Source organism: Pezoporus wallicus, unplaced genomic scaffold, assembly GCF_028554395.1.
Source record: "Pezoporus wallicus isolate ANWC-B61680 ecotype Strahan unplaced genomic scaffold, APGP_CSIRO_Pwel_v1 scaffold_6885, whole genome shotgun sequence".
Classification (NCBI taxonomy): Eukaryota; Metazoa; Chordata; class Aves; order Psittaciformes; family Psittacidae; genus Pezoporus; species Pezoporus wallicus.
Genome location: NW_026638858.1, coordinates 805,112 through 817,824, shown reverse-complemented (window position 1 = coordinate 817,824; position 12,713 = coordinate 805,112). Strand labels below are relative to the sequence as shown.

Sequence of the window (12,713 nt, the reverse complement as noted above, 5' to 3'; positions counted from 1 at the left end):
TCTCTACCCCATGGGACACATGCTTCTGTTCCTAATAAAACGTAAGCAGCCCCCAAAAAATTGTGAGATGGGGGAATACATTCCCAAAAAGCAGAAAAAATTTGAAAGAGCAGTGTAATCCAGATTCAGAAAACTAAAGTGAGGATGAGAAAATCTACCTTTTCTTCTCAGTCTTGCTACTGGTCAACAAAGTAATAAATGGATATGGATATGGAGCTGTTGTGTGCCTCAGTGCTCTACAAGATCCTCTAGTAGATGGTGTGTAGCACTTCAAGGATCTGATCTCTAAAAGCCCTTCAATGCTAACATAATACACATTTTAAAGTTAATAGCATCAAATTCTCCAGTGCAGTTTGGAAGAAAATGCATTCCTAAGAATGAAGATGGTATGGTGCAAGGGGCCAATTTGAATGCTTTTTCTATTAATATACAAATCTAGAGTAATATTTCTGGTCTGGATCTGGTGCCATCTGAAATCTGATTTTCCTCTGCACATGTCATTCAGTAATGTCTGGAGGGGATGCTGAAGGGAAGAAAAAGGTAAACCTGAATCCGTCCAGGTCTAGGTTCCCACTGGTGTAGGTGGGACTGAAGGTGTATACTGCCAGATTGAAGCCAAAATTTGCAATGTAGGTTTGAGATGAAAAGGATTTTCCTAGATGTGAGGCTGCTTTGACCTCAGTATGAAGGTAGATAAAGAGAAAATGGGAAGGAGGGGGATAAGAGACATAAAAATGTGTAGCTTAGGTCTGTTTTTCTTGTTCTTCTTGCTTGATGCTCCTAAACAGCCAGGAGAAGATGAAGCACTGAATTTACTCTTCAGTAACAAAACAAAAAAAAACAACCCTGGACTATGTAGTAAGCCAAGGTCTTTAAGTTACAAACAGCTAATATAAACTTCCCTGGCATTCATGTAAACAGTGAAGTTTTGACCTGTACTTCTTTCTCAGTGTGAAGCCCTTTAATTACTTATGCTTAACTTTGTAGACCAGGCTTGGCATTCTGGGGGGGTTGTTTCTTTTGGCATAATCACAACTAATAGCAGATGAACATTACCTTGCATAGCAAACTGTACTATACAACTTCAACAAAATGAAGAAAGGAGGAATTGTAGTGGAAAAAAGCTGTCTAGAGCCTGTTTTAGCCCCAGTTGCTCAGAACCCTTTCTGTGGTACTCTCAGACTTTGTCTGACTTAGCTTTTCAAAATAACTTGGAGTTGAATAAAACCTGAGCCAAAACCTGATTCAGCTGTTTTGTTGTTTTGGTTTTTTTTCTCAAACAGAAAAAAAAAAATTGAGTCACTATTAAGTCTTTATTGAACCTAAATAGAAAACTTCCCCTTTGTTTTATTTTTTTTTAAGTGATGCTGAAAGAGAAATGTTGCTCTGACCATCATCTGGAAAGAAATTGAAATAACTTCAATTACCACTGAACCTGAACAAAAAAAAATTAGCTAGCCTGATTCCCTGGTCTGAACCAACTCTGAGATTCACAAAGTAAAATTTGAGGGCACCGTATGCTCTGAAAAGATAATATTGAATGAGTTGCTGAGCTGTTATAATTGCCTCTGCCTGTGGCTGGTGTTTAGCAGCCACATTTATTCACTGGAATGCCAGAGCAGGAGGCTTAAGCAAGCACATTATCTTGCGCTTATGAAGGGTCTGGAAATAGGCTAAGAGATGGCAGTTGCTGGTGTATTCCCGCATTATTTCAAAGTGTATGTCCCTGAATTCCCAGGTGGGCAGCTGGTGCTTCAGCAGTGGTCCTTGCAGTCCTCCTCCAGGCAAGACTTACACTGGGGAGGGTGGGGGGCTTGTTTTGGTTTTTCATTTGTTGGGTTTTTTTGCTTGTTTTGTTTTGTATTATCGTCTCTGAATATCTAGTCCTCTTGGGAACTGCGCACTTCTGAGAATCTGACCAGTGCTTCCCATGGGGAATGAGAGTGAGGTGGCCATGCAACTCCATCCATCTGGGTGCATCACTCTTGCAATGACCTGCATAGTCCCACTTGTGACAGCCTTGTATCATTTCTGTACTAGGTTTGCAGATAAATTTGGTGCCCGAGCAGCCTTAATTCTTTCCTGTGCATCTGGAAGTGCCTTCTTCCTGCTTATGTCCATCTCCACGAGCGTCCCCCTCCTCTTCCTCTCCAGGCTGCCAGCAGTGTTCATGCATGGGCTACCAGGTAATGTAGGTCAGGGCTGAGGGGCTTTCCAAATTGCTTTTATTGCCAGAGTCCTCGCTCCTTGCTCACATTGCTCAAGTCAACAGGCTCAACAGCATGAAGGAAGGCAGGAGGAGCATTTGATGGTTATCGGGGTGAAACGGTAAGAACATGAAGGAACAGGTTTATTAGTTTATGGAAAGCAGGGCTATTAGCCTTTAGTCCCAGGTCCATCCTCCTGTATGATCTTGTGCAAATTGTTTGGACTTCACCATTCAGACACAGGTGACAATCACTTGTTGGCAGCAGTGCTGTCCCAGACTTCTCAGCTGCCTTCTTGCAACCATGGTATTTTATAGGAAAGCTTTTCCTTTTCTCATGGTAAAGTGAGTGTATTGTTCAAAATGAAACATGATTGCCAAAAATACCTTCAGTTACCCACTAAGCTGTTCTGATTTTGTTGATCTTTCCTAGATGTTTCTAGTAAAAACCATAAACCTTTAGCTACTAGAAGTCTCTGAACTCACACAAGAGGACAGGTTGATAGCATGTTAAGACTCTTCTTGCCTTTTGTGAAGTGGCTTGGGTGATTTTGTTTCCTATGACTGACAAGCTGAACCAATTCCACACCAACAGTGTGCAAGGACAGTTCTGTGGCAGGTGCTGTTTTTGTGTCCTAAAAATTTGTGTGTTTGCTGCTCAGACCCTGTGGCAAGCTTCTTCTAGGGATTTGTTTTTCTCCGCAGGTGCTCAGAAGGTTATTACAGACATGACTACTCCTTCCCAACGTGCTGATGCTTTGGGGAAGCTGGGTCTTTGCTTTGGAATAGGCATCATCATTGGCTCTGTCCTAGGAGGTGTCTTCTCCACCAAATTAGGGTGAGTGCCCCACTTGTTCAGTGTTGGCCTTGTTGCAACCATTGAAGGAGCTGCTAAGGGGTATTTTGCTCCTTCCTCAGCTTACTGCTGGTGGCAGTAGAGGATCATACCAGAACTCAAAATTTTGCTTTTGGTACTGCTACAAAGAACTTCCATGGTTTTTAAGGAGACCTTGTTGAAAATCTCATCTTCTGTCTACTTAAATTGATTTAAAAACAAGTTGGATTGGGAAATGGAGTCTGTCTGTCTCCTGGTTGTTCTCTTTGGGGCTGAGTGTGCTGGAAAGCAGCACATGCTACATAGCCTGCTTTTAAGAAACAGTGTTGTACAGCTGAGAAATGGAAATAAGGAGCAGTGTGAAACTTGTGGGGAAATTGGTGCACTTGGGGGATGCTTGGGAAATGGGAAAACAAGCCTGGAACAGCGATAGAAAAGAGCGAGGAGGTCTAGCCCTGTCACAGCAAGATGAAGCCCATGCCTGCCATTTCCCTGTTTGCTTTGCGCAGTCTGGCACATTGTAGCAGGCTGACACCTTCTCTTATGTGCTGCAACAGGAAAGAAATGCTTGATTTTACTGAATGTACCAGTATCTGTTCATTATTAGTAGAGGAAGCACAAAAGGTGTAGTGTGTCAGAGAACTTTGCAGGCAGGGTAGTACACGTGGCTATAACCTTCCTGGAAGATTACCCAGCATCTCTCTAGTGGAGAACAAAAAAAGACCTAACAAAAACCCTTGTGAATTTTTGAGCATTTTTTTGCTCTGCTTCTTTTATTATGGACACTTGCTTCTGCAGAATCAGGTGAGCGTGGAAATAACTTTTTTTGAACTTTGTGAGCATTAGAGCTGTGCTACAGTGTAGAATAGTGGTTGAAAATCACTAGGAGAAGCTCTGGGTTTAGTGAATCTGCCTTGTCACTGGCAAGCGTTGGTCAGTGTCGCTGGCAGGGGTCAGTGTCCACTAGATATCACTGTGGGCTTGCCCACCAGTGTTCCTGACACTGCCTCTCACCACCATGGTGATCCAGGGCCACCTTACCAGCCTATGTCCCACCTCCCTTCCTTTGTACTGCAATGCCATCTTGTTAAAAATCAACTTTCATGAACTCCAGGATGTGAAGTTAAATGTCATTGATTTTTTTTTTTGTGTGTGTTTTTTTTTTCTCATGATCTTTGTCCTAGTGTGATAAGCACCATGGACTGTATGAGGTGATACGTGCTTAGGGCATGCTCCATTATGGTGTTAGGCATCGCACATTGCTCTCTGAACCCTGTTGTGTGTCCACATGCATTCAGGTGCTGCAGCAATACTACTTTGCGTCTCAAATCTTTGCAAAGGTTAATGATTAGAATACTTTAACCTTGCTTCTTTAGGGAGTAGCCCCTGAAAACTCTGTTTGCTGCTGTACCTTGGCAGCATTGGGTCAAATTAATTGCTGCAGACAATCTCAGGAGTTTTCTTCATCTCACTTGAAACCTGAAAGGTTTTCTTTAATTATTTTGTGATTGGTGCCTGTTCTGTGTTTGTGAATTGACACAAGGCTGGCTAGGAGGATTCATTTTGTAGTTGAATATAGTGCACAAAATGAAAATTGGGGATGTACATAAAAAATAATTCAGGATTTTAAAGTTTTTATAGCTGTTGATGCTTGGATACAGTTTTAATTAGTATTATTTTTAATTGAATACAGTGATTGTGTCCCTTTGTGCATGTCAGCTGTCTGAAAATAAAGGTTACTTCAGTTCCCACCTTAATCTTTGATTATATGCCCATATTTAAGAATTGTTATCTAGCAAAAAATTATGGGGTTTTACTTTCCAGCGTGTGCATCAGTTGCTGGTGTATGGAAAAATCAGTAATAGTAGAGAATCCCCTGTTTCAATTCACTATTTAGGGATAGTTGAATGCATTCCAGCATTTGAATGTTGGGACTTGATGCTGTCAGACGACAGAATGCTTCCAGACTCCCCTTATTTTGGAAGCTTCTGGCCTTTACATTAGTGCCTGCAACATAACACCGAGGAAAGTGAATGTTAGTGGTCATTACAGAAAAGTAAGGGACCTGCGCTTGGAGAAGTACGTAGCTTTTGACTTTCCCATCACAGTGGGTTATTTCCCTTGCATCCGGCGGAGGGCAGCTTCGGCTCGCAGTTCATGCCTCACTGCCGGAGTACCCATCCCATCGCTGAGATTTCGGGGCTGGCTCTTCCGTCCTGTAGAAGTACTACGGAAAGCAGCCTGTCTGCCGGCAGCATTTCGTTTTCTGCATGAGGATCTGTGCATCCTCGTGGAAGGATGGTAGGAATTCCCATTAAAAAGGGACAAAGTCCAACGCACTGGCAGGATCCTTCTTGACCACCCTGACATGCAGGGGGCTGATTGGATTTTATAAACAACAGCTTGAGGCTGAGAAGATCACTCTGGGTGTTTGGTAGAACCTTTGCTGCAATCAGATCCCACCTTCCCTCTGACACTGTGCTTAGTTCCTCTGCCAGATTTCTGTGCAAAGAAAAGGAGGAGCAACCTACTGATTTTTAGCCTTTTGGCTGATGCTGTTGGTGAGTTGGCAGGTGAAGACAGCTCCATGCCACCAAACAGCCTCCAGAGCATCCCCAGCACCTCTGACTGTGTCTGAAGCACTAACCTGGAGGGAAAGCAGTGGGTGTTGCATTATGGTCATACCCGGGGCTCCTTGACCTTGTTGCCATATCCCACAGATCAGCTGTTAATCATCCCTCTCTGCCACATTTTAAAAGGAAGGCTCCAGCTGTACTTGGAGCTGCATAATTACTTCCATCTTTTTCACAGAAGAATGGCCCATTCTCCTTCCTCTGAAAATAAGGATTTCTGCTATGTCATGGAAGAGCAAAGCTGGAGACTTCTGTCCAGTCTGTTCTTCACTTTCCCTTGCCACAAAGCTGGCCAGCTTTCCCTGTCTGTTGACAGCATTATTCATACCTTAGCAGTGGTTTGTGTACAAGAGACAGGGCAGAAACCAGTCTCAGTTCCTCAGCTGATGTCATTTTGGTATTATGCAACTGTATTGTATTTACCATTGATGCATTTGACCTAAGGAGCCAGTCTGTTGTTGTTTTTATTGTTGGAATAATATTTGTCAACTGTTATTTATTAAAGGAGCCCCAGGGAAGTTGAATGGCTTGTTTTGATTCGCATAGGATTTTTTTGGATGTTGGGTCCTGACCTCCACTCCTAAGCTGTAGCCACTGTCTGCAGCCCTTCTCTCTCTGAAGTACTATACTTTTCCCCCATGTTTTCCAAAACTTTGGATGAACATGTAGCAAAGGAATTGTGACTTTTAGACCGGATATGTTTCATCTATAGAGCGTGGCTTTTCCTTTTGTAGTTAAAGGAACTGCTTGCCATCTGGCTTCAACTTACTGAATTTAACTGCTGGAGACCTTGCTGTTAATATATAGCCCTGTCCACTTGCCTCTGTACAGACAGTGCATACAGCTGTGAAGAACACACTTTTTATGGGTAGAGTGATGGTCAGGCAAATTTACACCACATGAGGATGAGGTTTAAACCAATTTATTAACACAAGCAGTTGCAATATTAACCATTTGGAAAGTGTTTTCATGTTTCTGTGCTGTTTTGTTTGGATTTTTTTTGGGGGGGGGGGGGTCTTGTTTGCTTTTTAAATAAATAAATAAATAAAAATTAGTGTTTTCTGGTCATTGGATTGGATTGTAAATATAAAATACCTAGCTTGAAAATAATGCCTGTAGACCAGCCAAGGTCCCCAGGTTCTTGGATAGTCTGAAAACACCATGCCAGCTCATGCACAAAAGGTGACTAAGAAAAGGAACTCTGTTTGCTCCCTACAAATGTTCCCCCCTCCCTGTACATTTATTGCAAAGCTGTTAGGGGACCACAGGCTGCAGGTGAGTGTGAGTGTGTACCCCTGAAGAGAACTGATTTGGTATTTGCAGTAGACTTTCAAGGCAGCGCTGTGGATGAAAGGTGAAAGAAGAAGGCTGGATTAGTCTTTAAAAGTGGAAAGATGAGCCTAGGTAGCTAATTACAGAGATTTCATCCTTTCTTCTGGGACTATGATTAATTGCATTTGGCTTATTTCTTCTTTCTTTCTAACAAGGACATACAGAAGCTTTGCTGCATGACCGAAGATTTGTTTGCTTTCTATGGGCAAGGAGAGGTTTCTTCGGTTTAGTGACTCAGCTGTAGGCTTAAATCTTCTGGAGCAATTATTCTTTTGAACTTGGGATTTTCCTGGTCAAACCCCTTCAGTTTCTTATTTAATATTATTACAGCAGGCTTTGGGGATAGTCTTTTTTTCCCTGGCTGTGCTATTATCCTTCTTCCTCAAGGGGAAAAGAAGGAGCTTTTCCACCTGGAGTAGGGAGTTGCATTTCTTTTCAATAACCCATTTGAACAATGTCCTCTGGCAGGGGATTTCTCATCGCTTCACAGAACAGTGGAAAAAACTGTGGGTGTTAAAGGGCTGAAGGCTGGGAGCCGGGAAGGCTGGTGGGAGTACGGCAAAGGGTGAGAGGGCTGTGCTCAATTTCGGGACAAAGCAGGGCATTCTGCTGCTGGGAGCTGCTCCTGCTGCCTTCAGTAGAAACTGTGGTATGTCTCTGCCTGGGATGATGTTGATTGGCCAAGCAGCATGGATCGGTGACACTTGTACAGTCATTGCTTTTTCCTTTGTATCAAGGGACATTGGAGAAAGGGAGGTGGTGTCTGTCATCCACAAGCTGCAGTGTGGTCTATTACTGTTGGTAGAGCTGTGTGGTGTCTTGGGAGAGAATAGCAAATGGGCTGTTTGTCAAGGAGCTGGTGGTATGGGGAAGGCACAGAGGACCACAGTTGTGCCCTTCCGGATCCAGAGATTCTTTTTTAACTTTACCCTGCATGACAACAATTATAATTTTGGAATCCATGGTCCCAAAAATTGTCTGTATGGTCTATGTTAGCCAGGGCTGGATAGAGGATCGTGCACATCATCCCTCCACATCTTGTTGGTTGAGGGTTCAGGCCTAAGGCTTCTCTTTCTCCTCTGTTCCCATCACTAGAGCTTTCTAGTTCTGATGACTTGTTTAATCTATTCTTGAACCTGTGAAATGCCTCAGTGCATAAAGGCCTTTGGGTGGAGTTCACCTAATCTTAGATATCTACAGTGGAGACAGTTATACCTAAATTTGCTGTTCAGACTCCATGTGGTTGATGGACAGACACAGGCACTTCTACAGCACCATTTACCTCCTCATGAAGCAGGCCTGAAACAACTCAGGGAAGCAGCTTGCTTCGCAAGATTTCTACCTGCTTAATACCAAAACACTAGCTCTGGCTATCAGCACATTGTGCCTGTGCTCACAGTTCTGGAGTTTGATACTGGTTTGTGAGCATACCAGAAGTCACCAGGATATAGGTCCTGAACAGTATCCCCTGTCTGTGCTGCCTTCATGCAACAGAAAGGACTGCATGAAGCTCAGGCCCAGCCCTTCCTTCCTGCAAACCTCTACACCACCTACCACTTCTAGGGCACCAGTTTTAGATTTGGGTCCACTAGCTTTCTCCTATTTACCCATTGGAAGATCACAGTAATACTGCAAAGGTGCCCTCATTCCTCCTTTGCAGACCTTCAGGAAACCTGGTTCTTCCATGTTCTCCCTATAACCCATTGTCTGAACTTCAGTGGCATGATGATGGGGCTAAGAGCTCCTCTTTGGTTCTTCACCTATAGGTGGGGCCCTTTCCCAAGGGAGGAAGTGGAGTTCTGGGTAGGAACCAGCAGCTCATGGGTGGGAGAGCCCATGCCTTGTGTCTGCACTTAAGGGTATTGGGGTATGACTGAGGAGGGCTGAGCTTGGATTGAGCTAATCACTTGTTGCTTGGCAGCCCATTCCTCAGGATTTTCAGAAGCTCCCCATTTTCTTTCGAAACCCACTTAGTTTTCTTCAGGTATTTAGTGGGAAGGTTGTGAGTGTGGCTATGCCAGCTCACAGGGCACGTCATGGAATCGTAGAACAGTTTGGGTTGGAAGGGACCTTTAAAAGTCATCTAGTCCAACCTTCCTGCAATAAGCAGGGACATCTTCAACTACAGCAGGTTGCTCAGAGCACTGTCCAACCTGACCTTAAATGTCCACCTGCCTCTTCTCCCCACAGCACTCTCCTTCCTCCTAAGCATCTCTGACCTTTTGGGTTAGCTGCTTCATCTTCCCAAGGAAACCGTGATGAAAAGGCATTTAAAGAAAAAGAAATAATAAGAAGAAAAGGAGAACTTCCTCATGTGGCTGGTTTGTGCTGCTTAGACAGAGGGCTGAGGTGCGAGGGCTTGCACCAGAAGCATGGGAAGAAAGAGCAATTTGTGGCATGGGTTGACAGTGGTTACCCCAGCAGATGGACAGTTAGGAAGTGAAGGGAGGGAGGAGGGGAATACATATGGGAGAGCCAAGGAAGTTTCCCGACTGCTTTCTCCATCTTCCATCACTCATGTGTGCCGGGGAGGCTGCCCTGCCTCACTGCCTCATGCCTGGAGTCAGAAAGTGAGTGGGTGGCGGGTGAGCGAAACCCTGCTTTATGCGTGGTGGCTAGATCACAATCAAAAGCTTGTGTGTTTGTGAAGTGAGCTCTGCTAAACAGTTACGGATGTTTGAATGCCACTCCCCTCAGCCAGTGCTTGGAAAGCCATGGGTTTCTGTGCAGTGCCGTGCCCTGCCTGGTGGGTTGTTAGCTGTGATTCTGTGAAGGTTGCATTGAGGTGGTGGCCAATTTTTCTTGTCAAGCCTGGCTTAACAATCTCAAGTGTAAAACATAAAGAAAAATTAAAAAATCCGAAATGTGGAATTTTATGGAAAGGCACAAGGTATTTTGAGTCTGGCCTTGCTAGCAGAGGCAGTGTCAGAGAGCTGAACATGACCATCGCTGCACAAGTTGCACAATAAGGCAGTGTCTGCTCATGACTGACTCACTGGACCTTCATCTGCTTTTCTGAATCCTTGAATATTTCATGACTGGGCAGCAAATCCAGCAGTATCACTGGGTATTGAAATCTATGGAAATGGAATCATAGAATCATAGAATAGTTAGGGTTGGAAAGGACCTTAAGATCATCAAGTTCCACCCCCCCTGCCATGGGCAGGGACACCTCACATTAAACCATGTCACCCAAGGCCTCGTCCAACCTGGTCTTGAACACTGTCAGGGATGGAGCATTCACAACCTCCCTGGGCAACCCATTCCAGTGCCTCACCACCCTAACAGGAAAGAATTTCCTCCTTATATCCAATCTAAACTTCCCCTGTTTAAGTTTTAACCTGTTACCCCTTGTCCTATCACTGCAGTGTTTTCTTTATTAACAGAAAATAGAAAACTCAGAAGAGGCTGTGGTTAATCCCTGAATTGGGATTTGGGGCTTGGCTCTGCTGTGATTTTCCTATGATGCAAGTAAGTCTTTCCATCCCTCTGCACTGGTGTTCCTCGTGCATAATCTGGGGCAATGAGATTTTTTTTCCTCCCCTCTCCCAATATATTTGCAATATTGCTATTTAGATTAAAAGGGAAAAAAAAGAAGACTTGGGGAACTACAGGCTGATCAGTCTCACTTCTGTGCCAGGCAAGATCACGGAGCAGTTCTTCCTAGAAACTATGCTAAAATAATGAAAAACAGGTGATTGATGGCAGCCGAGATGGCTTCACTAAGGGAAAATCATGCCTGACAAATTTGGTGGCCTTTTACAATGCAGTTACAGCTTTGGTGGGTAAGGGAAGAGCGGCTGATGTTATCTGCCTGGACTTGTAAAAAGCATTTGATACGGTCCAGCACAACATCCTTGTCTCTGAACTGGAGAGGCATGTATTTGGTGGATGGACCACTCAGTGGATAAGGAATTGGCTGGATGGTCACATTCACAGAGTTAAGGTCAATGGCTTGATGTCCAAGTGGAGACCAGTGACGAGTGATGCTCCTGATGGGTCAGTATTTGGACTAATACTGTTCAACATGGAGAGTGGGACTGAGTGCACCCTCAGTAAGTTTGCTGATAACACTAAGTTATGTGGTTCAGTTGGTATGCTGGAGGGAAGGAATGCCATCCAGAGGGACCTTGGCAGGCTTGCGAGGTGGGCCAGTGTGAACCTCATAAAGTTCAGCAAAGCTAAGTGCAAGGTCCTTCACCTGGGTTGGAGCAATCCCAAGCACAAATACAGGCTGGCCAGAGAATGAATTGAGAGCAGCACCAAGAAGAAGGACTTGGGAGTGTTGGTTTATGAGAAGCTCAACATGACCCAGCAGTGTGTGCTTGCAGGCCAGAAAGCCAACTGTATCCTGGGCTGCATCAGAAGAATTACAACCAGCCGGTCAAGGGAGGTGAATCTCCCCCTCTGATCCCCACCTGGAGTACTATGTTCAGCTCTGGGACTTCCCACATAAGAGAGATGTGGGCCTGTTAAAGTGAGTCCAGAGGAGGGCCATGAAGATGATCAGAGGGCTGAAGCACGTCGCCGGTGAAGACAGGCTGAGAGAGTTGGGGCTTGCTGAGCCTGGAGAAGAAAAGGCTACAGAGACACCTTAGATCAGCCTTCCAGTACATAAAGGGTGCCTACAAGAAATCTGGGGAGGGATCTTTTATAAGAGCATGGATTGAAATGGCAAGAGATAATGGTGTTAAACTGAAAGAGGGTAGATTTAGATTAGGTATTAGGAAGAAGTTCTTTGCTATGAGGATGGTGAGACACTGGAACACGTTACCCAGAGAAGTTGTGGCTACCCCATCCCTGGAAGTGTTCAAGGCCAAGTTGGATGGGGCTTTGAGCAACCTGGTCTAGTGGAAGGTGTCCCTGCCCATGGCAAGGAATTTGGAACTTGATGATCTTTAAGGCTCCTTCCAACCAAAACCATTCTATGATTCTACAGCCTTTGAGACACAGACTCTCTGTCACTGCTCATGCAAATGTCTACTACATTGGGGGAACACATCCAGTTTTCCAGGATGTATCCTCTTCTTCATCCCCTGGTGATCTGGGCAGGCAGAGCCTTTGTGACCCCAGCTACCATGCCTTTTTTTGAGCTTGTTTCTTTTTTTAAATTGTTTATCAAACACAAGTGCTACACTTTGGCTGTTTCAGAAAAGTGGAAGAAAAAAACAAGCTCAGCCAGCCATAGAGCACAGTACTGGGGAGTCCCAGAGGCTGGGGGCTGAAGTGGAAGGCTGCAGAGCTGAGCGCAACAAGAGATTGCAGAGGGACCTGGAGGGCAATGTGGGGTGTCACAGTCTTCCTCTGTTTGTGCATGTTAGTATGGACAGTTCTCTTCTTCATCTCCTAATCATTTAGATTCAAAAGGTTGTGTTTACTTTTCATTCTGATCTGCTTTGGTGAACAAACCCAGCCTTGTGGTGAGGTTGGGGCAGGAAGGATGTGGTGCTTGTGTGGGAAGGACTATCAGACAAGGGAGAGAGGGAAGGTTAGGATGAACGGAAATGTGTGGATTTGGCATGTGAAGGGTGGTCTGGGAGGAGTTACGACTTGGGGAATTGAGTGAAGCTGTGCAGGAGAAACGCTTAGTGCTTTAGATGTATTGGGTTAGCTGGGGGTTTAAGGTTGGGGTATCAGCAGGCTTGGGCTAGAAGGAAGTAGTAGTTCCAAAATGGGCTTTGATTTGCCATGGTGAAAGAAAGTGGAC

The 12,713-nt window shown here is 44.6% G+C and overlaps 1 protein-coding gene across 4 annotated transcripts in view; it reads left to right on the top strand.

Moving 5' to 3' along the window:
• Window positions 1-12,713, top strand: part of SLC22A18 (solute carrier family 22 member 18) — a 79,527-nt gene that overhangs the window by 15,570 nt on the left and 51,244 nt on the right. For all 4 annotated transcript variants that reach the window (XM_057412837.1, XM_057412838.1, XM_057412835.1 and 1 more), the window contains 2 exons: window positions 2,041-2,186; window positions 2,912-3,044. In XM_057412837.1, the coding sequence (XP_057268820.1) occupies window positions 2,041-2,186; window positions 2,912-3,044 (279 nt within the window). The remainder of the gene's footprint in view (window positions 1-2,040; window positions 2,187-2,911; window positions 3,045-12,713) is intronic.